General features: G+C 44.6%; 1 protein-coding gene across 4 annotated transcripts in view; it reads left to right on the top strand.

The window, feature by feature from the left end:
* Window positions 1-26,550, top strand: part of LOC126356069 (PRKCA-binding protein) — a 127,882-nt gene that overhangs the window by 26,193 nt on the left and 75,139 nt on the right. For all 4 annotated transcript variants that reach the window (XM_050006771.1, XM_050006770.1, XM_050006769.1 and 1 more), the window contains one exon: window positions 24,395-24,668. In XM_050006771.1, coding sequence (XP_049862728.1) covers window positions 24,395-24,668 — 274 coding nt within the window. The remainder of the gene's footprint in view (window positions 1-24,394; window positions 24,669-26,550) is intronic.

Here is a 26,550-nt window from a genome sequence, read left to right as displayed (position 1 = left end):
GGGACAATGGGACTGCAACATGGGGATTTTCGGTTCCCCATATGCGCCAGTTTTTTTTATTGACGAAGCCGTCCAGGTAAAAATAAGCTTCGTCAGTAAACCAAATGCTGCCCACATGCATATCGCCGTCATCAATCCTGTGCACTATACCGTTAGCGAATGTCTCTCGTGCAGCAATGGTAGCGGCGCTGAGGGGTTGCCGTGTTTGAATTTTGTATGGATAGAGGTGTAAACTCTGGCGCATGAGACGATACGTGGATGTTGGCCTCATTTGGACCGCAGCTGCAACACGGCGAACGGAAACCCGAGGCCGCTTTTGGATCACCTGCTGCACTAGCTCCGTGTGGCCCTCTGTGGTTGCCGTACGCGGTCATGCTACCTTTCCAGCAGGTTCATCAGTCACGTTCCCAGTCCGTTGAAATTTTTCAAGCAGATCCTTTATTGTATCGCTTTTCGGTCCTTTGGTTACATTAAACCTCCGTTGAAAACTTCGTCTTGTTGCAACAACACTGTGTTCTAGGCGGTAGAATTCCAACACCAGAAAAATCCTCTGTTCTAAGGAATAAACCATGTTGTCCACAGCACACTTGCACGTTGTGAACAGCAGAAAGACGATGTACAGAATGACGCACCCACAGACTGCGTTGTCTTCTGTATCTTCCACATCACTTGCAGCGCCATCTGTTGTTGAAAATTGTAACTACTGTAATTTCGAAAGTTTGTCCGCCTGAAAATGTACTGTTGTCCCAAGCATATTGCAACAAACGGTGTATTTCTATCGCTGCTCGCTTAGTTTTTATTGCCGTTTCAAATATACCGGTCATTTTTGAAACACCCTGTATATTAAAAATATGTAGTCTTTGTCCGTCCAAAGGTTTATTAGCATATCATGTAAATATTTGCAGTAAATTGGTTAAAATGTTTCGACAGTTTTGCCAGCAATCTGTATACTTGTATACAATATATAACATGTTGTGGTTGGCAGGAGAGCCAACACCGTGTTACTAGAGGAGACCGAAAGGCACGCAATTTAGCTCACGCAGGCTGGCGTGAGGTCTGGAACAGGACAAGGAAATTAGAATTTAGAAACAATGGACGTAGCTCGTGGAATACTTAGCTTTAATCCAGTAATGACGAACGTCACTCTTGACATGATTCACAGTATCAATAGTAACTGATAATGGCCTCATGCTAGGTCGTAGCAAATAACACAGCTGAAGGCTATGCTAACTGTCGTCTCGGCAAATGAGAGTGTATTTTGTTAGTGAACCATCGCTAGCAAAGTCGGCTGAATAACTGGGCGAGTGCTAGGAAGTCTCTCTAGACTTGCCGTGTGGCGGTGCTCGGTCTGCAATCGTTGATAGTGGCAACACGCGGGTCCGACGTATACTACCAGACCACAGCCGATTTAAAGGCTACCACCTAGCAAGTGTGATGTCTGGTGGTGACACCACATAACATATATATTTTTAAAATATCCAGCCTATGTCCATGTTGTTGTTGTTGTTGTTGTTGTTGTTGTGTCTGTTGTGTCTTCAGTCCTGAGACTAGTTTGATGCAGCTCTCCATGCTACCCTATCCTGTGCAACAAGTTTCTTCATCTCCCAGTACCTACTACAACCTACATCCTTCTGAATCTGCTCAGTGTATTCATTTCTAGGTCTCCCTCTACGATTTTTACCCTCCACACTGCCCTCCAATGCTAAATTTGTGATCCCTTGATGCCTCAGGACATGTCCTACCAACCGCTCCCTTCTTCTCGTCAAGTTGCGCCACAAACTCCTCTTCTCCCCAATTCTATTCAGTACCTCCTCATTAGTTACGTGATCTACCCATCTAATCTTCAGCATTCTCCTGTAGCACCACATTTCGAAAGCTTCTATTCTCTTCCTGTCCAACTATTTATCGTCCATGTTTCACTTCCATACATGGCTACACTCCATTCAAATACTTTCAGAAACGACTTCCTGAAACTTAAATCTATACTCGATGTTAACAAATTTCTCTTCTTCAGAAACGCTTTCCTTGCCATTGACAGTCTGCATTTTATATCCTCTCTACTTCGACCATCATCAGTTATTTTACTTCCTAAATAGCAAAACTCCTTTACTACTTTAAGTGTCTCATTTCCTAATCTAATTCCCTCAGCATCACCTGACTTAATTCGACTACATTCCATTATCCTTGTTTTGCTTTTGTTGATGTTCATCTTCTATCCTCCTTTCAAGACAATGTCCATTCCGTTCAACTGCTCTTGCAAGTCCTTTGCTGTCTCTGACAGAATTACATCATCATCGGCGATCCTCAAAGTTTTTATTTGGCTTGGTTTGTGGGATTAAAGGGACCAGACTGCTACGGTCATCGGTGCCTAAAGTTTTTATTTCTTCTCCATGGATTTTAATACCTAATCCGAATTTTTCTTTTGTTTCCTTTACTGCTTGCTCAATATACAGATCGAATAACATTGTGGAGAGGCTACAACCCTGTCTCACTCCCTTCCCAACCACTGCTTCCCTTTCATGTCCCTCGACTCTTATAACTGCCATCTGGTTTCTGTGCAAATTGTAAATAGCCTTTTGCTCCCTGTATTTTACCCATGCCACCTTTAGAATTTGGAAGAGAGTATTCCAGTCAACATTGTGAAATGCTTTCTCTAAGTCTACAAATGCTAGAAACATAGGTTTGCCTTTCCTTAATCTTTCTTCTAAGATAAGTCGTAAGGTCATTATTGCCTCACACATTCCAATATTTCTACGGAATCCAAACTGATCATCCCTGAGGTCCACTTCTATCAGTTTTTCCATTTGTCTGTACAGAATTCACGTTAGTATTTTGCAGCCGTGACTTATTAAACTGATAGTTCGGTAATTTTCACATCTGTCAACACCTGCTTACTTTGGGATTGGAATTATTATATTCTTCTTGAAGTCTGAGGGAATTTCGCCTGTCTCATACATCTTCCTCACCAGATGGTAGAGTTTTGTCAGGACTGGCTCTCCAAAGGCCGTCAGTAGTTCTAATGGAATGTTGTCTGGCCTTGGTTTATTTGCCCTCTATATACTCCTTCCATCTTTCTGCTCTCCCTTCTTTGATTAGAACTGGGTTTTCATCTGAGCTCTTGATATTCATAAAAGTGGTTCTCCATTCTCCAAAGGTCTCTCTAATTTTCCTGTAGGCAGTATCTATCTTACCCCTAGTGAGATAAGCCTGTACAGTCTTACATTTGTCCTCTAGCCATCCCTGCTTAGCCATTTTGCACTTCCTGTCGATCTAATTTTTGAGACGTTTGTATTCCTTTTTGCCTGCTTCATTTACTGCATTTTTATATTTTCTCCTTTCATCTATTAAATTCAATATTTCTTCTGTTACCCAAGGATTTCTACTAGCCCTCGTCTTTTTACCTACATGATCCTCTGCTGCCTTCACTGCTTCATCCCTCAGAGCTACCCATTCTTCTTCTACTGTATTTCTTTTCCCCCTTCCTGTCAATTGTTCCCTTATGCTCTCCCTGAAACTCTGTACAACCTCTGGTTTAGTCAGCTTATCCAAGTCCCATCTCCTTAAATTTCCACCTTTTTGCAGTTTCTTCAATTTTAATCTGCAGTTCATAACCAATAGATTGTGGTCAGAGTCCACATCTGCCCCTGGAAATGTCTTACAATTTAAAACCTGGTTCCTAAATCTCTGTCTTACCATTATATAATCTATCTGATACCTATTAGTATCTCCGGAATTCTTCCATGTATACAACCTTCCTTTATGATTCTTGAACCAAGTGTTAGCTATGATTAAGTTATGCTCTGTGCAGAATTCTACCAGACAGCTTCCTCTTTCGTTTCTTACCCCCAATCCATATTCACCTGCTACATTTCCTTCTCTCCCTTTTCCTACACTCGAATTCCAGTCACCCATGACTACTAAATTTTCGTATACCTTCACTACCTGAATAATTTCTTTCATCTCATCATACATTTAATCAATTTCTTCATCATCTGCAGAGCTAGTTGGCATATAAACTTGTATACTACTGTAGTAAGTGTGGGCTTTGTGTCTATGTTGGCCACAATAATGCGTTCACTATGTAGCTTACCCGCACGCCTATTTTTTTTAATTGTTATTATACCTACTCCTGCATTACCTCTATTTGATTTTGTATATATATTGTCCATCTGAATGTTTATTAAAGTGTATTGCAAAATTTTGAAGCAAATCACTCATGTCCTTTCAGAGATTTTAGCTAACAACATTAAACAATGACTTGTCTTTATATAATTATAGAGATATCCAGCACTATATTAAATTTATGGTCATTAGTGCTTAATCATGTATATACATTTTTCTATTAGACAGCCTTTTAGATTGTTTCCTGAAAGCACGCTTCATTTTATTTCTTTTAATATATTGGCCAGTTTATTGAAATGTTGCCAGCCTGCTGCAATAGGAGCACACATTGCCACTGTGAGTTTCCATTGTTTTATGTAATAATTCTCCATACTTCAGACTGCATGTTCATGTATGTCCTTACTGGGGAAGATGAGATTTAATGTATCGCACCAGCGTGATAGTCTTTAGTGGTTTTAATTTTGAAAAAGAGTGTTTGCCAAAAAGCAGAAGCATTGAGTTGTTAGTAGGTACACAAAAAAGGAAGAAAATTTGCTAGCTTTCAGACTTTATCCTTTGACTAGCTAGAGTAAAATAAAATAAAACACACACACACACACACACACACACACACACACACACACACACACACACACACACACCCTGTGCCCCTACATACTGCCAGCTAGATTGACAGTGCCAATGCCCTTTTTGTGACAGGTGGACTGGTTGCGATAGGGGTAGTGCTGGGTGGTGTGTGTGGAGGGAGAGAGAGGTGGGAGGCAGAGAGCTCAGAGGGAGCTAGCTAGGAATGCAGGTGTGTGACAGTGAAGTTACCTGGTCTCGTAAAATGGGTCTAGGTGAAACCAAGTTAATTGTTGGGTGTTTTTAGTGGCCACATGATTTTGTTGTGACAATTCTAGATTCATTCAAAGAAAGTTTATGGTCAGTATGATGCAATACTAGTTGGAAGTGGCTTTAACCTACTAAGTATGGGTGGTATGGGTAGACAGTCTTGTGATGTAGTTTTGAACATGTTATCCAAAAACTGTCTTGAGCACCTAGTTCAGCAGCCCACATGTGATGCAAATATCTTAGACCTTTTAGTTACAAACATGCCAGACCTTATCGACAGCATCAGTATAGAGACAGGGATCAGTGATCATGATATCATCATAACAACTATGGCTATGAAAGTTAATACATCCGTATCTACATCTACATGGATACTCTGCAATTCACATTTAAGCACCTGGCAGAGAATTCATCGAACCACCTTCACAATAACTCTCTGTTATTCCACTCTTGAACAGCCTGGTAAAACCAGCACCTATATTTTTCCGCGCAAGCTCTGATTTCCGCTATTTTATTATGATGACCATTTATCCCTATGTGTGTCTGTGTCAACAAAATATTTTCGCATCTGGAGAAGAATGTTGGTGTTTGAATTTTGTGAGACGATCCCACCACAATGAGACACGCCTTTGTTTAAACAATGATGTCCACCCCAAATCCTGTATCACACCTGTGACACTCTTTCACCTATTTCTCAATAATACAAAACATTCTGCTCTTCTTTGAACTTTCTTGATGCACACTGTTAATCCTATCTGGTAAGGATCCTACATCACACAGCAGTGCTACAAAAGAGGACTGACAAGTGTATTGTAGGCAGTCTCTTCAGTAGATCTGTTGTATCTTCTATAAATTAGTCTGGTTCACCTTCCCCACAAAATTTTCTAAGTGTTCTTTCCAATGTAAGTTGTTTGTAGTTTGTCTTTGTAATTCTTAGGTATTTAGTTGAATTTAAGGCCTTGAAATTTGATTTATTTATCATGTAACTGAAGTTTAACGGATTCCTTTCACAACTCATGCTGATGACCTCACACATTTTGTTATTTGGGTCAACTGCTAAACTTTGCACCTTACATATATGTTTTCTAAATTATTTTGCATTTTTTGTATCTTCTGATGACTGTATTACATGATAAATGACATCATCTGCAAACAGCTTATGACAGCTGCTCACATTGTGTCCTAAAGAGTTCATACAGATAAGGAACAGTAGAGGGCCTATAACACTACCTTGAGGAATGCTGCAAAATCACTTCTGTTTTACTCGGTGACTTTCCGTCAGTTACTACAAACTGTGACCTCTCTGACAGGAAATCGTGAATCCAGTCGGATTACTGAGATGATATCCATAAGCATGCAATTTGAATACAAGCCACTTGTGAAGTACAGTGTCAAATGCCTTCCGGAAATCTAGAAATATTGAATCAATATCTAATCCCTTATAATCCCTTCTAATTAGCATCAACACTTTGTGTGGATCAGTGAAGTACAGTGTCAAATGCCTTCCGGAAATCTAGAAATATTGAATCAATATCTAATCCCTTGTAATCCCTTCTAATTAGCATCAACACTTTGTGTGGATCAGTCAAGAAGACTAGAAGTATGTTTCTGCTAGAAAGAGCAGATAAGTAGTTGTGAGCATCTCACTTAGACAGTGAGTTGCAATCATTTAGTTTCAGTATGATGGAATAGATGAATTATGGACAAAGCTTTTACAGATTTTAAATTGTGCTTTGGACAATATATGCCTAGTAAGTGGATTACAGACAGAAAAGGCCCATTGTGATTTAGCAATGATATACAGAAAATGCTGGGTAAGCAAAGGCTGTTGCAATCTTGGCTCAAAAGAGAACACACAGATGACAACAGGCAAAGGTTAGCAGAGATTCAAGAATCTGTGAAAATATCTGTGCTTGTAGCATAGACAAGTACCACTGTTGTACCTTAGAAAATGATCTGGCTGAGAACACAAGAAAATTCTGGTCTATGTAAAATTACCAAGCAAGTTTAAGGGCTCCATCCAGTCTCTTGTTGACCAATCTGGTGTGGCAGTTGAATTTAGCCAAACAAAATTCGAAGTTTTAAATTCCACATTTAAGAAATCATTCACACAGGAGACTTGTACAAACACACTGTTGTTTGACCATCGTATTGACTCCTGTACAGAGCACATGGTGATGAGCATCTGTGACATAGAGAGACATGTAAGTTACCAGGTCCAGGTGGGATCCTAGTTTGTCCATTGCATTGACACCTTACATAGCTTGCATTTATCACAAATCTCTCACATAGTGCAGAGTCCCAAGCAATTGGAGAAAAGTGCAGGTGACTCCAGTATATAAGAAGGCTAAAAGAACAGACCCTCCAAATTACAGTCCAATATCCTCAACATTGGTTTACTGCAGAATTATTGAACATATTTTGAGTTCAAATGTAATAAATTTTCTAGAGACCAAGAAGCTTCTCTCCACAAGTGAGCATGGTTTTAGAAAGCATCACTCATGTGATACATAAATTGTCCTTTTCTCACATGATATACTGTGAACTATGGATGAAGGCCAATGGTCAGATGTCATGTTTCTAGATTTCTGAAAAGCATTTCACATGATACCTTACTGCAGACTGGCAATGAAGGCGCGAGAAAACAGAATAGGTTCCTGGATCTGAGTGGTTCGAAGACTTCTTAAGTAATAGGTCCCAGTATGTTGTCCTCGGAGGCAAGTGTTCATCAGATACAGTGGTATTGTGAGGTATGCCCCAGGGAAGTGTCCTCCTCCTGTGCCCGAATAGGCCTCGGAAGGTCCAGGGGTACTGACCGATCACCGTGTCATCCTCAGCTAGTAGCCATCACTTGATACCGATATGGAGGGGCATGTGGTCAGCACTCTGCTCTCCCAGCCATTGTTAGTTTTCATGACCAGAGGTGCTTCTTGTCAATAAAGTAGCTTCTCAATTAGCCTCACAAAGGCTGAGTGCATCCTAATGCCAACAGCACCTGGCAGACCCAGACGGTGTCAAAGATGAGTGACTGTAGTATGTTACAAGATGACATAGGGAAAATTTCCTGTTGGGGTGATGAGTGGCAGCTGGCTCCAAAAATAGAAAAGTTAATGCAGATGAATAGCAAAGACAAACCCATAATATTTGGGTACAGCATTAGCAATATGCTCCTTGACACAGTCCTGCAGTCCTGCAGTCCTGTCATTTAAGTATCTGAACATAATGTTGAAAAGTGACATGAGCTGGAACAAGAATGTGAGGACTGTGGTAAGGAAGGTGAATGGTCAGATTCAGTTTATTGGGAGAATGTAGGGAAGTGTGGTTCATTTATAAAGGAGAGCGCATATAAGACACTAGTGTGACCTATTCTTGGATACTGCTGGGGTGTTTGGGATCCGCACCAGTTTGGATGAAATGAAGAGATTGAAACATTTCAGATGCGGGCTGCTTGTTTCATTACCAGTAGTTTCAGAAACACCTAAGTGGTACAGTGATGCTTCTGGAGCTCAAATGGGAGTCCCTGGAGGGAAGGCAACATACTTTTTGTGAAGTACTATTGAGAAAATTTTAAGAGCCGGCATTTGGAGCTGAATGCAGAACAATCCTCCTCCTGCCAACATATGTTTTGCATAAGGACTACAAACATAAGATAGAAGAAATTAGGGCTCATATGAAGGCATATAAATGGTCGTTTTTACCTCATTCTGTCTGCAAGTGGAAGAGGAAAGGAAATGACTAGTAGTTGTAGTAGTAGTAGTAGTAGTAGTAGTAGTAGTAGTAGTATAAGTTACCTTCCACCACATACCATATGATGGCTTTCAGAGTGCATATGTATATGTAGATGTAAGTGGAGGCAGTGTTGGCAGATGTATGGGCTGGCATGATTGTAGTGGCCAGTGGGAAACTGCGTGTTCTGAAGGTGATGTGGGGATGTGAATTTAATTTTTTTGGTATTTGTTTGGCCTCGATTATAACAAGTATTTTTTATTTTTTACTAATAACTGGGCAAGAAAACCAAACTATCATTTAGCCATAGGAGGAAGCAAAAATTTTGTTTTTAAATAAACATTTAAAAAAATACATTTTATTCATAAAATTTCCATTGTTTTGAAATATTGGGTTGTAATAGAAAATGGATAAAATGACCTTTACTGTTTTAATAACAATGCCAACAGAAATGAGCAAGAAAAACATGGCATAAGAATTGGAATAGCATTATGAAGGCAGTAGTGTACATGTTACCATGTGGTGTGGCTCAGTATGCATGCACATGCAGTGTGTAGCTCTTGCACCTTCTGCCCATAAATTAGTTTCTCGTTGTCGTCATCCGACATCAACAAGATTTGCCATCCCTAGTCTGGAAGTATTTTACAAAGTGTAGTATCGGTGAAGTACAATGCTCCATTTTCTTTAAAAGATTAAAAATGGGAAGAACCACAGCAAACTTGCAACATCATATGAGGAGAAAACTTAAAACTTAACAATTCATTGAAACAATTCATTTGTAGTTTATGATAAAAGTAGGCAGTCGCCAATCTGTTGCCGATGTTTACATAATATGTCTTTATCTGCTTGCAGCCCTTGGAAATGGACAAACTAACATGAAAAAGAGAGTTATTCAACCTCAGTTCTCTCCCTTAAGTGTTGACTATCCGTAAAGCCCAAGTAGTGGTATGTTCCTTGTTTACAGCATGATTTTAGAGTAGAATTTGAAAATTAGAATCAGTAGGACAGTAATATTCAAGCACTTACCACTTGTCGAGAAAATCAGCGAATGGTGGACAGACTAAGTTTCCTTTTCATAAAGTTTTGGGAATGCAGCCGCAAGAATTCTTCTTCTTCTTCTTCTAATATTTCGGCTGTATACCTTTCAGCCATCTTCAGAGTGAGCCGTACGACTGACGCTCCAGCGCTCGCTCCATCCTTTTAAACTCGCGCACCGCGCCACTGCGCATGCGGCCACAGATAAACAAGGCGCCAGTGATGTTGATAGGCGGCAAAGACGGCGGTCCATGCTGGGAGGTCGATGTATTACTGGGAGCTGAACTGTAGCGACGTCTTTGTAAGTTCAATATTGAAAGTGACGGATTCCATGAGTTATCTAATGTGAAACCGCTGTCTCTATTAATTAAATTCTTTGTGAAGTGGATTTACTACGGAGTCCCAGAAAGATGAAACAGAAGTCAGAATTTCGACATTTTCATATACCATAGAGTGACCAGAATCAACACAATGCTCTGCTACAGCCGATTTACTGGGTTGTAAGAGCCGAGTGTACCTGCGATGTTCCGTACACATCTCTTGGACTGTACGATTCGTTTGTCCGATATATGAAAGGCCACCTTCACATGGTATCTTGTAAACTCCAGGCTTGCGGAGTAGTAAGTCATCTTTAACGGAACCCAGGAGTGCAGCCATCTTCGCCGGTGGACGAAAAATCACTTTTACTTTATGTTTAGTGAGGACCTTCCTATTTTGGATGAAAGGCTTCCCACGTACGGCAGGAAAGCCATGGATATAAATGTTTCCTCGTCATCTTCTGCATTCCTTACGAACACCTTAGGTTTTATTTGTAGTGCCTTACGCCGATCAACATCACTGGCGCCTTGTTTTTCTGTGGCCGCATGCGCAGTGGCGCGGTCCGCGAGTTTAAAAGGATGGAGCGTCAGTCGTACGGCTCTCTCTGATGATGACTGAAAGGTATACACCCGAAATATTAGAAGAAGAAGCAGAATTCATGCAGCTGCATTCCCAAAACTTAACGGAGCAGTCTTTGCGCCTCGAAAACTTGAAGATTCACATTAAGTTTCCTTTTGTTTGCCCATTTCATTTAGTATTGTGATTCTATGTGTCTTGAAACTGAGAATAAAAATTCTTCAATCTTTCTTTGATTTCTACATTTATCACAGGAAATAATAAGAATAACAAACTGAAAATTGGTTATTTCTGAAACCAGTTATTTTGAATGGTTTTAGCAGTCAGGTTAAACTGGCATCGTAAAAAACTGAAATAACCAAATATCGGCTGTTACAGCAGTAAGTAGTGTTAGGATGGAGGAAGGGGAGACAGTTGGATGAAGTTAGGACAATGAGTTATCTGAGGTTGAGGCCAGCACAATTGCAGGAGCAGAGGGTGTGTTGTAAGGATAACTCCCATCTGTATAGTTCAGAGAAGCTGTTGGTGGAGGGAAGGACACAGATGGCTCAGGTTGTGAAGCAGCCAGTGAAACTGAGCATGTTGTGCTCAGCTGCATGTTGTGCATAAGTGGTCAGCTTTGTTCCGGACAACAGTTTGGCAGTGACAATTGATCCTTGTGGACAGCTAGTTGGTAGTTGTACCAACATAAAAGGCTGTGCAGTGTTTGCCGCAGAGTTGGTATATGACATGGCTGCTTTCACAGGTAGTCTCCGATGTGTTAGGATAAACAAGACTAGAACAGGAGGTGCTGAGTGGGTAGACTGGGCATGTAATGTTTTAACTCGCCCATTCCCAAGTCATTTCCCGTTTCCTAACATCATCCCTATCCCAGTCGACCACTGCTTCATCTTTCTTTACAAGTTCAGGAAAGTATCCCTTTCCTCAGCTAAAACCCAATCCTACATCCTGTACCTACCAGGCTCTATTCCTCACAGACCTCAATGGCCAGACATCCAAGAACCACCTCTATTCCCTCTTAAAGACACTGTTACAGTGATACTCACTTCACACAGAACATCTCTGAAATAGAAACCCTTGCAGTCCAACAGCTGGAAGAGCATCCCAGACATGATCTGTCAGCATCCTGTTCTTGCCTTTGGGCACCAATTTCTGCCAACAACCGTCCTTCCTCATAGTGAACCCCATGTCAACCCCTCATAGCACCCAGGCCCTGCCTAGCTGACCAATTTACCTCCAGAACTCCCCCAAACACCCCACAAAACCCAGAGCCCAAGAAAACCCTAAACACTGTTGTTAAGCTCTCCACTAATATAATCAGTCACACACAAGTTTCAGTCCTATCCAAAGGCCTAACTTTCAACCCCACCCCAAAATTTAACCATGCTGGAATTGTCCAAGACCTACTCTCCTTCTCCCGATCCCTACTGTGGAAACACTTCTTTGCCACCAGTCCCTCCAACCAAAACCAAAAAGCCAACCTGATCCCACCATTGAACCTCGCCTCTCCCAGTTCATACTGCCCTCCAACTGTGACCCTTCCCCACCCCCCCTTTCCATCTAACCATCCCTTAGCCAGCTTCCAGGAATTCCTTGCCTCCAACTTGCCCTCACCCAGGTTCCTGCCTAAGAACACTAACATTTTGGCAGAAGAAACGATGGTCATACACAACCTGAAAACAGATCCAAACCTAATTGTCCTCCCTTCAGACAAAGGCGCCACTACTATTGTGATGAGTTACAGTAATCACTTGATGGAAGTCGTCAGCCAATTATCAGACTCCGCCACCTACAAGCTCTGCCAGGGTGATGCCATCTTAGATGCCCAACATACCTCCAGTACCTACTCAGATCCATAGACCCTTCCCAGAACCTCTCACCTGAGTGCATCTCCCTCCTCACCCCAACAGAAACCTGCATATCCACCTTCTATGTGTTCCCCAAAATCCTCTAACCCGACAGTCCTGGAGACCTCTTTGTCGTTGGCTACTCCAATGAGTTGCCCAAAATCTAGCCTCCCACATAATTACAACCACTTCTTTCACTAACTTTCCGCCATCCCCAATCCTCTATCTCCTGGATCTCAACTCATCACTGTTGATATCATCTCCATATGCACTAACATCCCTCATATCCAGGGACTTGCCACTATCAAAGACTAGTTCTCCCAATATCCTTCAAACTCCAAATCCACCACCTCATTCATTATAAACCTTACCTATTATATTCAGACCCAAAACTACTTTCCCTTGGAAGAGAAGGTTTACAAACAAATCTATGGCACAGACATGAGCACATGCATGGCACCCTCCTATGCCAACCTGTTTATGGGCCATCTGTAGGAAACCTCCTGCCCCTCAGTCTGGTTTGGTTTCATTGATGATATCTTTGTGAGCCAGATTCAGGGCCAAGACATCCTATCCATATTCACCCGTCTGCTTTACCTTGTCCTCCTCTGCCCAATGCACCACTTCCTGAATGTTGACCCCCACCTCACTGATGGCTCCATCCACACCTCTGTCCACATGAAACCCACTTATCACCAACAGTACGTGCATTTCAGTGGCTGCCATCCCCTCTACACCAAAGGATCCTACCTGTACAGCCTAACCATCTATGGATAACATATCTGCAGTGATGAGAACTGCCTTGTGCGGTGTGCAGAAGGCCTCAAAGGCCTTCACAGACAGGCAATACCCCCCCCCCCCCCCCACCTCCACCCCCCCCCCCCAAAAAAAACCTAGTTCACAAACAGATTTCACGTGCCATATCCTCATCTTCTCCCAATCTTCCCACCACCCCTCCAAGAATCAGCTACAAAAGAGTGCTCACTCACCCTGTATCAGCCTGATTACAACAACTGAACCATATCCTTTGTCAGGGGTTTGATTATCCTTCATTCTGCTGTGAAATAAGGGACATCCTACCCAAGATTCATCCTGTCATTTTAGTAGAGTTCTGTTACTCACACAACCTACACAACATCGTAGTCCATCACTATGCACTCCAACTCCCAACCCCTTGCCACAGAAGTCATCTCTCTGTGGCGAACCAAAGTGCATGACTTGCCCGATCCATCCACCTAGCACCTCTTACTCCAGTCCTGTCAATGACTTATCCTACACCATCAGAGGCTGGGCTACCTTTGAAAGCAGCCATGTCATATACCAACTCTGCTGCAAACAATGTACAGCATTTTTTGTTGGTATGACTACCAACCAGCGGACCATCAGGATGAATGTTCTGATTTATCCTTGTGAATAAATTGTGAAATTTTATCACTTTGTTTTATACATTTTATTTTTACATTTTGTACCAAATCCATGTAAGCCATGCACTAAATAAATATATATATAAATGGTCACCACCAAACTTGTCAAGAACCAAGTTGATGACCTGGTGGCAAAATATGCAGCTGAGGACAACATGTTCAGTTTCATGGCTGCTTCACAACCTGAGCCATTTGGATTCTTTCTGCCACCACTAGATTCTCTGAACTACACAGATGGGAGTTATTCTTACAACATATCCTCTGCTGCCATAATTGTCTTGGCCTCGATTCAGGTAACCCGCTGTCACCACATCCTACACCCAACAGTTTCCCCTTTGTCCATCCTGTCACCCCCTCTCAATTCACATCCCCATGTAGCCTTCAGTGTGTACCTTCTCCCAGCCACAGTTACAACTGTACCAGCTCTCATACCTGCCCCCAAAACCCCACCACCCTCTCCCACCACCTGCATTCCTAGCCAGCAAACTGGCCATCTCCCTCAAAGCCAATAGCTATCCACTCCTGCCTTCCACATCCCTCTCCCTCCACCCACACCAATCGACACTACCCACACCACAATAAGGGTGTTGGCATTGTCAGTGTAGCTTGCACCATGTAGGTGCATAGACGTGTGTGGGTGTTTGTGTATTTATTTCACTCTAGATCATCAAAGGATAAAATCTGAAAGCTAGCAAGTTTTCTTCCTTTTGTGTGTGCATATCAACAACTCAATGCTTCTGCTTTTCGGTGAGTAGTCTCCTTTAATCCTAAAGTATTTACGCTCTATAAGAACATTCCATAACAAAAGAATGTTTGGTAGACTGTGAATGGTGGCTTAGAAACATTTTACCTCAGTACTTTTTTTTAGTGTAAATGTTCCTTTTAGCTATCCTACATTTGTACTTTCTCATGATTTAATTGAACATGATAGATCTGAGAATAAAAGTTCATAGCAGATAATCCTCTAAACACACTGTCAGTAAACCTGAATGTCTTGGTGATCAGAGTAAGATCTTTGATTAGTACCTTGCACATAAAAATCAGTGGTCCCTCCAAGTCAGTTATTTATCTATATTAGACCTCAAAACTATAATATTGTTTGTTTCTTCAATAAATCTATCTCCATAAGCTTCAAACCATTGTGAAGTACATGCAAGAGGGCACTTCCATTCACATACGGAACATTAAAAGAATGTCTGCTTGGCTGCCTCTGCGACTGGGACAATTAGTCTTTGCAGTCCCTATAGGAGTGATATGTGTGAGGCAATGGGATATTCATAGTTTTCTCATTTATATAAAGTATCTGCCAGTTAAGATTTTTTCAACATTTTCATGACATACTTGCATGGGTCCAAAAAAACTTTCACCATATGTGCTGTAGTTATTTGTCCTTGTTCAATATCCCTTTTTATAAATGTTTGATATGGGTCCCACAGTATTGAGCAATATTCTAGTATTGGTCACCCAAGTATATCTCAATTGTAGACCAACAACTTTTCATCAGTATTTTATCAGTGAAGCAATGACTAATGACTGCTACTTGCTTTACCAACAACTGAACCTATGTGATCATCCAATTGTATATTCCTACTAAGTCACTATAAGCAGATACTTGACAGTTGCTGGGCTGAACGCAGCAACTTTGTGCACTTGCTACAACCAATCATGTTACATCATTTTGTAAATGTCCCTGTGACAACATCTTGATGTTGCCAGAGTTCTGTAGATGGCCTGTGTTTCTGCCTGCACTGTTCCGCACTTCATAGTTTTAAGCTGGCAACGGGAATGAGAGATCAACTTAAGCCAACTCGACATTAGGTAATTTGATTAGTTGACTAGCTCCTGTTGTGGCTCATCGATATTGCGATATTGTGGTCATAGTATATTACATTTTTCAAACAGTAGAAAATCCAGGATGGAATAATAACAAAATTGAAAGGATGGTTAGCTACTCAAAACATAAAGGAGGCATTGACGTGCAGATGGGCACAGTGAAAAAGAAGACTACAAACACACGCGCGCCCACACACACACAACTCATGTCACGTGACCACCACTGTCATATCTGCTGTGTACTAAGGCCTGACTGTGTAGCTACTAGTTATATTGTCTGCCATGTCATTAATATACAATATGAACAACAAGGGTCCCAGTGCTTGTCCATTAGACATTCCTGAAGTTACTTCTGCATCTGTCAGTGCCTCCCCATCCTAAATATCATTCTCTCCTGGGGTACACTGAAGTTACTTTTACATCTGTCAGTGATTTTCTATCCAAGATAAAATATTGCATCCGCCTTACCAAGAAGTCCTCATTCCAGTCACTGAGAGTATAAATTTGCGACACTGTCTCAAAACCTGACATTGAACCGCCCCCTGCGGGTTCGGGGGTTAGAATAGGCCCGCGGTATTCCTGCCTGTCGTAAGAGGCGACTAAAAGGAGTCTCAAACTTTTCGGCCTTATATGATGGTCCCCTGTTGGGTTTGACCTCCATCTCTCAAAATTTTCCGAAGAGCGTGCCGATTGGGGAAGGGTGCCTTACTTGGTGCATTGTGTCCATCTTGCGATCAGACCTTTCGCCAGCTTATACACCGTTGAACTGCAGTCCTGTGCGCTCTCCATCTCTTGGGCATGACTCTTTTTCTGCATGCAGATAACACCTTGCACTGTGCAGTGCCTCTTTCTGCACCAACGGCGACCATGGACCACATGTTACCTAACATCCAGCACGGTAGCCAGTCCGTTGTGGTGGGGCCGCCATGTACCCTGTTGGTTGTAGCCCCTTGACAACACAGGGATCGCTCTACTGATGCCTGCACCGTTAACTCCCCACGTATGCCAAGGAGTAGATGCCTATCCTCCTGGGGTATCGGGACTCCCGGCAACGGCCATCCTGCCAGGTGCCTCTTGCCGTGGCTGGGTGGCGCCCGTGGGGAGGGCCCTTGGTCGGAGTAGGTGGCATCAGGGCGGATGACCCGCAGTGAAGCGTGGTACATCGTCTCTCGCTGGTGGTCAGCCGCCAGCAGTCTCTAAGTGTTCTCGGGCTCAGTTTAATGCTCAGAAGTACGATCCGAAAACGTTCCAATCCCTGGCCACACCGTGGAAGGAACGTAAGTCTCAGGATGGCAGTAGCAGTTATTCGCCCCGCTTCTTAGTTTGTACGAGGGTTGATGGGGAGTCTTTTCTCTCCACAAAGCCTCACTTCTTCATCAAGCATTTAGAGGACAAGTTTGGGGAGGTGGAGGGCTTGTCAAAAATGCGCTCTGGGTCAATCCTGATACAAACGGCATCCTCTGCCCAGTCAGGACGGTTACTCGCTTGTGACAAGTTGGGGGATGTTGCCATTACGATCACACCCCATAAGAGTTTAAATATGGTCCAGGGAGTTATTTACCATAGGGATCTTCTTTTGCAGTCTGATGAAGAGCTGCGCGCCAATTTAGAACGCCGAGGTGTACATTTCGTCCGGCGCGTTCATCGGGGTCCGAAGGAAAATCAGATTGCAACCGGTGCCTTCATCTTGGCCTTCAAAGGGGATACATTACCGGAAAAAGTCAAGGTGATGGTCTACCGATGTGACGTTAAGCCCTATATCCCTCCCCCGATGCGGTGCTTTAAGTGCTGGAAGTTCGGCCATATGTCTTTTCGCTGCACTTCCAGCCTCACATGTCGAGATTGCGGACGCCCATCACATCCCAATACTCCATGTGCCCCGCCTCCCATCTGTGTCAACTGCGGGGAGCACGATTCACCTTGCTCGCCAGACTGCCGAATTTTCCAGAAAGAGCGTAAAATCATGGAATACAAGTCCCTGGACCGACTAACCTATACTGAGGCCAAGAGGAAATATGACCGACTCCATCCTGTGAGAATGACATCTTCCTACACTGCTGCTACAACACCTGTGCTAGCCCCGTCTGTTTCTCCAATTGTGGCCGGATCGATGAGTAGTAAAACTCCTCCTGCCCCCTCGCCAGTGGGGGGCTCTACCCACCGGGTTGCTCCTGCACCACCTACCTCAGGAGCAACACCATCCCACCCGTCGGGGACATCCGTCCCCCCTTCTAAGCCGGAGAAGTGTCCCACTTCTTCGGCTTCTCACGCTCGCAAGGGGTCCCTTGGGTCCCTCCCTTCCCAGGTTTCCGCCAGCGAGAAGCCTGACGACCGACAATGGCGTAAGTGCCCGCAATCAGCTGGTCATAGGGCTTCACGATTCTCCTCCGTCCCGGAGACTGAATCGGTGAAGCCCTCCCAGCCGGTGTGACCCAAGGAATGGCGTGAGAAACCCAAGAAGAGCTCTCAGCCCGAGGAACTCGCGGTGGCAGCCATCCCACCGCAACCTTCCAGCTCTGCGTCTGAGGATGTGGTGGAGATTCTGGCGTCCGCTGAGGACCTTGATCTCGCCGGTCCATCAGACGCCATGGAAAGCACTATCACAGGTGCTAAATCGGAGGCAGCAGGTGACCCAGCGGCGTAATCTCCCTTCCCAGTCCCGTCAAGCCTTTCTCAGCCATGGACAACACCATCCTCCAGTGGAACTGCAGCGGTTTCTTCCACCATCTAGCTGAGCTCCGCCAACTTATCAGCCTTCACCGTTTCCTCTGCATTGCTCTGCAGGAAACTTGGTTTCCGGCAATGCGAACCCCCACCCTCCATGGCTATCGGGGTTATTATAAGAACCGGGCAGCTTATGAAAGGGTGTCTGGTGGCGTCTGCATCTATGTCCTGAACTCTCTTCACAGCGAGTCTGTACCTCTCCACACACCTTTAGAGGCTGTCGCTGTTCGGGTGTGGACGCCACAGGCTGTTACGGTCTGCAGTCTTTACCTTCCACCGGATGGTGATGTTGCGCAGCATGTCCTGGCTGCTCTGATAGCTCAATTGCCTCCACCTTTCCTGTTGCTGGGCGACTTTAATGCCCATAACCATCTGTGGGGTGGGTCAGTGGCAACAGGTCGAGGCGCCATCGTTGAGCATTTATTGGCGCAGCTCGATCTCTCGATCTTAAGTGATGGTGCCTTCACACACTTCAGTGTGGCACATGGCACATACTCCGCCATTGACCTTTCCATCTGTAGCCCTAGCCTCTTACTGTCTGTCCAATGGAGAGTGCATGACAATCTATGTGGTAGTGACCACTTTCCGATCTTTCTGTCACTGCCACAGCGTCAGTCTTCTGGGCGCCCTAGCAGATGGGCTATGAATCAGGCTGACTGGGAATTGTTCTCCTCCACTGTCGCTATTGAGCCTCTCTCTAACGATGCCATTGATGCAGTGGTTCAATCGGTCACCACCGGCATCGTTACTGCCGCCGACTCTGCCATTCCCCGTTCTTCTGGGTCCCTTCGGCAGCGGACTGTGCCTTGGTGGTCGCCTAAGATCGCTGAAGCGATTAAAGCTCGCTGGCGGCTGCTCCAGCGTCACAAGCGACATCCCTCAATCAACCACCTTATCGCCTTCAAACGGCTGCGTGCGCGAGCCCGCTGCATTATCCGCCAACGCAAGCAGGAGTGCTTGGAGCGGTATGTGTCCACCATTGGCCTCCATGTCACTCCATTGCAGGTCTGGGCCAAGATTCGCCGCCTCTATGGCTATCGGACCCCTGTCAGTGTCCCTGCGCTCTCACTAAATGGAGCAGTTTGTACTGACTCCGACGTCATTGCAAACCGCTTGGCAGAGCACTTTGTGTGAATTCCACTTCTGCCAACTACCCCTTGGGCTTCCGCTCCATTAAGGAGTGGATAGAACCTCGGAGTCTTTCTTTTCGCACTCACCATCCTGAATTGTACAATATTCCATTCAGTGAGTGGGAATTTCGAAGTGCCCTCGCCGCTTGTCCTGATATTGCTCCAGGGGCCAGATAGCATCCACTCTCAGATGCTAAAACACCTTTCAGTGGACTGCCAGCAACGCTTCCTTGATCTTTACAACCACATTTGAGTCGAGGGTGAGTTTCCGTCGCAATGGCGGGAAAGTCTTGTTGTCCCCATTTTGAAACCAGGGAAGAACCCTTTGGAGGTAGACAGCTACCGTCCCATTAGCCTCACCAACGTTCTTTGCAAGTTGCTTGAACGGATGGTGAGCCGACGCTTGAATTGGGTACTGGAGTCTCGAGGACTTCTGGCTCCGTCTCAGGGTGGGTTCCGTACAGGCTGCTCTGCCGCCAACAATCTGGTGTGGTGAGCCATGAGTCAGCCATCCGTACTGCCTTTGCCCGCCATCAGCATTTGGTTGCTGTCTTTTTCGACATGCGGAAGGCGTATGATACGACATGGTGTCATCACATCCTTTCTACGCTTCATGGATGAGGTCTTCGGAGCCCTCTGCTGAACTATATCCGCTTTTTTCTGTCGTATCTTACCTTCTGCGTGCACGTCGCGGCCTCATATAGTTCCTCCCAAGTCCAGGAGAGCGGTGTGCCACAGGGTTCTGTTCTCAGCATGTGTCTGTTTTTAATAGTTATTAACGGGCTCGGTGCGGCCGTCGGAAATACTGTCTCCACTTCCCTGTATGCTGACGACTTCTGCCTTTACTACAGCTCTATTGGCATTGCAGCTGCTGAACGTCAGCTACAGGGCGCAATCCGCAAGGCGCAGTCTTGGGCTGTAGCGCATGGTTTTCAGTTTTCTGCAGCCAAGACCTGCGTTACGCATTTCTGCCGGCGACGCACTGTTCACCCGGAGCCGCGGCTTTATCTTGACGGCAAGCTTCTTAAAGTGGTGGAGTCACATAGGTTTTTGGGGATGGTTTTTGATGCCCTGTTGACTTGGCTGCCTCATATTCAGCAGCTTAAACAGGCGTGTTGGCGGCATCTAAATGCTATGCGATGCCTGAGCCACACCAGGTGGGGCGCCGACCGATCTACTCTCCTACGGCTTTACCAGGTGTTAATCCAGTTCCGTCTGGACTACGGGAGTCTGGCTTATGGCTCAGCATCCCCATCTGCCTTGCGGGTGCTGGACCCAATCCTCCACAGCGGGATACGCCTTGCCACTGGTGCCTTCTGAACCAGCCCTGTGGACAGCATACTTGTGGAGGCAGGTGTCCCTCCACTACGGTTACGACGCCAACAATTACTGGCTGCTTATGCTGCCCATGTTTTTAGCTTGCCCGGGCATCCAAATTATCGTGTCCTCTTCCCGCAGTCAGTCGTTCATCTGCCAGAACGTCGGCCCCGGTTGGGTTGTCCGATCGCCGTACGTGTCAAACAGCTTCTTTCCTGGCTTGGGTGTTTCCCTGTTCCACCTCCTTTCCGGGGCCCTATGCTTACACCCCCATGGTGTGTGCTTCGCCCTTGCCTTTGGCTTGACTTGGCACATGGTCCGAAGGACTCAGTCCCTCCGGAGGCCTTCCGACGCCGCTTTTATTCCATCCTGGCCACGTATCATGGCTCTGGCGTTGTCTACACCGACGGTTCGATGGTTGCTGGTCTAGTCGGTTATGCACTAACTCTAGGGGACCATTCCGAACAACGTTCGTTGCCGGTTGGCTGCAGTGTTTACACTGCTGAGCTGGTCGCCATCTTTCGTGCCCTAGAGTATATCTGCTCCTGCTCAGGTGAGTCCTTCGTTATCTGTAGCGATTCCCTGAGCGGTTTACGAGCTCTCGACCAGTGTTTCCCTCGTTCTCGTCTGGTGATGGCTATCCAGGAGTCCCTGCATACTCTCGCCTGTAGTGGCAGGTCTGTGGTCTTTGTTTGGACCCCAGGCCATGTTGGTATACCCGGCAATGTAACTGTTGACCGCCTGGCGAAAGAGGCCACCAGTGCACCATCTCTGGAGATTGGCCTCCTGGCAGCTGATTTGCGGGCAGTCTTACCCTGCAAAGTTCTCTCGTTTTGGGATGCTGAATGGTGCGGTCTGACCACCCCTAACAAACTCCGTGCCGTCAAGGACACAACGACTGTGTGGCGGTCGTCCATGCGAGCCAACCGAAGGGACTCAGTCGTCCTTTGTCGGCTCCGCATTGGCCACACCCGACTCACGCACAGTTATTTACTGTGTCGTGAGGATCCCCCTCTTTGTCGTTGTGGGGCGTCCTTGACGGTGGTCCATATTCTGTCGGAGTGCGCCCTTTTAACCGTGCTCAGGCAGACTTTTGCAATGCCTGACACGCTCTCTGCTCTTTTATCAGATGACTCTGCCATGGTGGACTTGGTTTTGTGTTTTATTCGGGCAGGGGTTTTTTATCCTTTAATCTGAGTGTTTGTTTTTTAGTGTTGATTCTGGCTTTTAGCCTCTGATTTTAAACTGAGTTTTTAAAGTGTTCTTGGTGGTTGGATTTCCCTCTTTTTCTCTACGGTCGGCTAACCACCGTCACACTGGGTGTTTTAATTTGTTTTGTCTGGTCTCTTAGAGAGTATTTCATGTCCTGTTTCGTCTACTGTCTTTCCTGTTGTTCGTTTTTTATTCTGTTCGGGTGGTTTTAGTTTTTATAGAACAAGGGACCAATGACCATAGTAGTCTGGTCCCTTTAATCCCACAAACCAACCTGACATTGAACCCTGCTTTGAAGAGTTCCAACCACAATCCCAACTTGATCCAACACCACTATCTCAAAATTACATCTTACAAGCTTTGTGATAATTCGTAACATTCAGTGTTGCCCCACCACCCTTTCTGAGGTCCCTACAATATGACCCTAACTTCTCCTCTGCAGAATTCCAGGAACTTTGTATCCTAAAAACTGATGACTTCATGATTATCCTCCTGACAGACAAGGGATCTATCTGCCGCCAAGATCCTAACCCTGTGGTACAAACAGACCTACATTCCTTACTTAAAACCTCAGGGCCCACACACGGACTAACATCTCAATCCAAAGAATTTCTTAACCCACCCAATCTGTGCACTCCCACCTTTTTGCCTCTTCTTAAGACCCACAAACCCAACCACCCTGGCCAGCCTGTAACTGCTTTCTTGAAAGTACCCACTGAATGTATCTCTGCCTTGGTGGTTAGAAACTCCTATCATATATTAAAGACACCAACCATTTCCTAGATTGTCTGAAATCTGTATCTCTCCCTATACCACTACACACTTTGCTTGTCAGCATTGATGCCACCTCACTCTATACCAATATTCCCCACGCATATGGTCTGTCTGCTGCCGAACATTACCCCGACTGGCACCCACTTGATTCCAAACCCATGCAACATTCCTCCTCAACTTAGTCAACTTTGTATTTACCATTAACTAATATACCTCTGACGGACTGACTTGCAAACAAACCAGAGGGGTGGCCATGGAAACCACGATGGCCCTTGCAAATGCTAACCTTTTCAGAGATTGTTTGAAGGGGGCTTTCTTGGGATCCATAGGCCTTCAGCTCCTGGTTCGGTTTAGATGCATTGATGACATCTTTGCCTTATGGACGCATGGTGAGGTTGACTCTTTAAAGTTTTTTGGAAACTCTAAATACATTCTCCCCATTAAATTCTACTTGGACCTCTTCCATATTTGATGCCACATTTTTTTATGTTGGCCCCATGTTCACCTTGCGCAGCTACACATTTCTGTTCACATTAAGTGTACAAACAAATAAAAGTTCCATCCTTTTCTTGTCAAACATTTCCTTCCATACAGCCTTTGCATTCAAGGCAAACATTTTTGTTTAGATGCTGACTCCTTACAGTAATACATGACTTTGGTCTTCACTGTTTGTAACTATACCATCAGCCTAGTTCAAAAGCAGATTTCCCAGCTCATTACATCCAATCCTGTTGATGCTAATCCCTCCAAAAACAACTTAGGGCTATACCTCTTGTCACTTAGTACTATCCTGGTTTTGAAAGTATTAATAAGCTACTTTTATAGGGCTATGACTTTCTTAAATAATGTCCTGAAATGAGTGAAAGGATGTCCATTGCATCTGATATTTTACCCACCCCACCTAGAATAGCTTTTCATCCCCCTCTCCCCCTACCAGTCTTTTGTCAGACCCTGAGTCCCTTATGCATCCATTTCCTTACTCTGTGGCTCCTAGCCCTATGTCTGTCCCCACTGTAAGACTTGCATAAAACCACCACCTACACTAGCCCTGTAACTGGAAAAGCATAAACTAACAAAGGCAGAGCCACCTGTGAAAGAACAGGTGTTGTGTGCCAGCTGTTATGCAAACCTAGTTCAATTGTACAGTGGCATAACTACAACCAAGTTATCAGTTAGGATGAACGGGTGTATACAGAGGTTGTTACTGGCAACACACAATATTTTATGGCAGAGCACACTCTACAACATGACAGTCGTGACCTCGGTGTCTGTTTCATTGCATGCACCATATGGATTTTCCCTCCAGACACTGATTTCTCAGAACTACACAAGAAGGAAGTGGCTTTACAACATGTGCTGGGTCTCACCACTCACTTTGCTTACATTAAATCTATTCCTTTTCTTTGATGCTTTTAATTTTTCTCTGTCTTTTAAAAAAAAATTCTGACCTGTTTATTTTCTTCTTCATGTCATTGACTGTGTTCATATGGCACCTGTTCAAGTGATTACTCTTTTGCTATAGGACGAGGTAACAATAAATTACAACAAGCTTCATGCAGATCCACAACAAGGGCGGACTTTGGACATCATTCTGAAGAAAGTGAAGCATCGTTTGGTAGAGAACATGAGTACTGCCACAGCTGATGCTCTGGGTTTATCTAGAGCTATTCTCTGCAATGACACTTTGGTTCGCAAACTTCAAGAGCTGGAACAGACGGAGAATATGTATCGTGGGCTTGTGGATAATTCAAAAAGAGTACTACGTGCCTTTTTTGACCTCTTGCAGGTGTACAAAGGTAAGTTTGTTCTTTGCGAATCTGAATATTCTTTGCCTCTCATATGCTTAAAAACTAAATTGGTGCTCATTTACTACTGGCATCAGTAGCTCTTCATTTTAAGATCAATCTTCTTTTGTCATTGTGTGTGAGTGGAAGGCATCAAAACTACTTTTTTTTTTTAATGTTCAGTATAAAAACTGACAAATATTTTTAAGGATTGTTGATATCAGAAGTGAGCATACAAAAGGCAGGGCTTGAGATTCACCACTTCATTCACAGCCATAATTAGCACCAGTTTATATTATTCCATGCAGAATGTGTGAAGGCTATTCTCTCTGTTTACAATATGTAATTTTGTAAATACACTCCTGGAAATTGAAATAAGAACACCGTGAATTCATTGTCCCAGGAAGGGGAAACTTTATTGACACATTCCTGGGGTCAGATACATCACATGATCACACTGACAGAACCACAGGCACATAGACACAAGCAACAGAGCATGCACAATGTCGGCACTAGTACAGTGTATATCCACCTTTCGCAGCAATGCAGGCTGCTATTCTCCCATGGAGACGATCGTAGAGATCTGGATGTAGTCCTGTGGAACGGCTTGCCATGCCATTTCCACCTGGCGCCTCAGTTGGACCAGCGTTCGTGCTGGACGTGCAGACTGCGTGAGACGACGCTTCATCCAGTCCCAAACATGCTCAATGGGGGACAGATCCGGAGATCTTGCTGGCCAGGGTAGTTGCCTTACACCTTCTAGAGCACGTTGGGTGGCACGGGATACATGCGGACGTGCATTGTCCTGTTGGAACAGCAAGTTCCCTTGCTGGTCTAGGAATGGTAGAACGATGGGTTCGATGACAGGTTGGATGTACCGTGCACTATTCAGTGTCCCCTCGACGATCACCAGAGGTGTACGGCCAGTGTAGGAGATCGCTCCCCACACCATGATGCCGGGTGTTGGCCCTGTGTGCCGCGGTCATATGCAGTCCTGATTGTGGCACTCACCTGCACGGCACCAAACATGCTTATGACCATCATTGGCACCAAGGCATCTACATCTACATCTACATGACTACTCTGCAATTCACATTTAAGTGCTTGGCAGAGGGTTCATCGAACCACAATCATACTATCTCTCTACTATTCCACTCCCGAACAGCGAGCGGGAAAAACGAACACCTAAACCTTTCTGTTCGAGCTCTGATTTCTCTTATTTTATTTTGATGATCATTCCTACCTATGTAGGTTGGGCTCAACAAAATATTTTCGCATTCGGAAGAGAAAGTTGGTGACTGAAATTTCGTAAAAAGCTCTCACCGCGACGAAAAACATCTATGCTGTAATGACTTCCATCCCAACTCGTGTATCATATCTGCCACACTCTCTCCCCTATAACGCGATAATACAAAACGAGCTGCCCTTCTTTGCACCCTCTCGATGTCCTCCGTCAATCCCACCTGGTAAGGATCCCACACCGCGCAGCAATATTCTAACAGAGGACGAACAAGTGTAGTGTAAGCTGTCTCTTTAGTGGACTTGTTGCATCTTCTACGTGTCCTGCCAATGAAACGCAACCTTTGGCTCGCCTTCCCGACAATATTATCTATGTGGTCCTTCCAACTGAAGTTGTTCGTAATTTTAACACCCAGGTACTTAGTTGAATTGACAGCCTTGAGAATTGTACTATTTATCGAGTAATCGAATTCCAACAGATTTCTTTTAGAACTCATGTGGATCATCTCACACTTTTCGTTATTTAGCGTCAACTGCCACCTGACACACCATACAGCAATCTTTTCTAAATCGCTTTGCAGCTGATACTGGTCTTCGGATGACCTTACTAGACGGTAAATTACAGCATCATCTGCGAACAACCTAAGAGAACTGC

This window comes from Schistocerca gregaria, chromosome 3 (assembly GCF_023897955.1).
Source record: "Schistocerca gregaria isolate iqSchGreg1 chromosome 3, iqSchGreg1.2, whole genome shotgun sequence".
NCBI classification, from domain to species: Eukaryota; Metazoa; Arthropoda; class Insecta; order Orthoptera; family Acrididae; genus Schistocerca; species Schistocerca gregaria.
The sequence above is the reverse complement of the archived record's forward strand: the minus strand, read 5'-3'. Positions and strand labels throughout refer to the sequence as shown.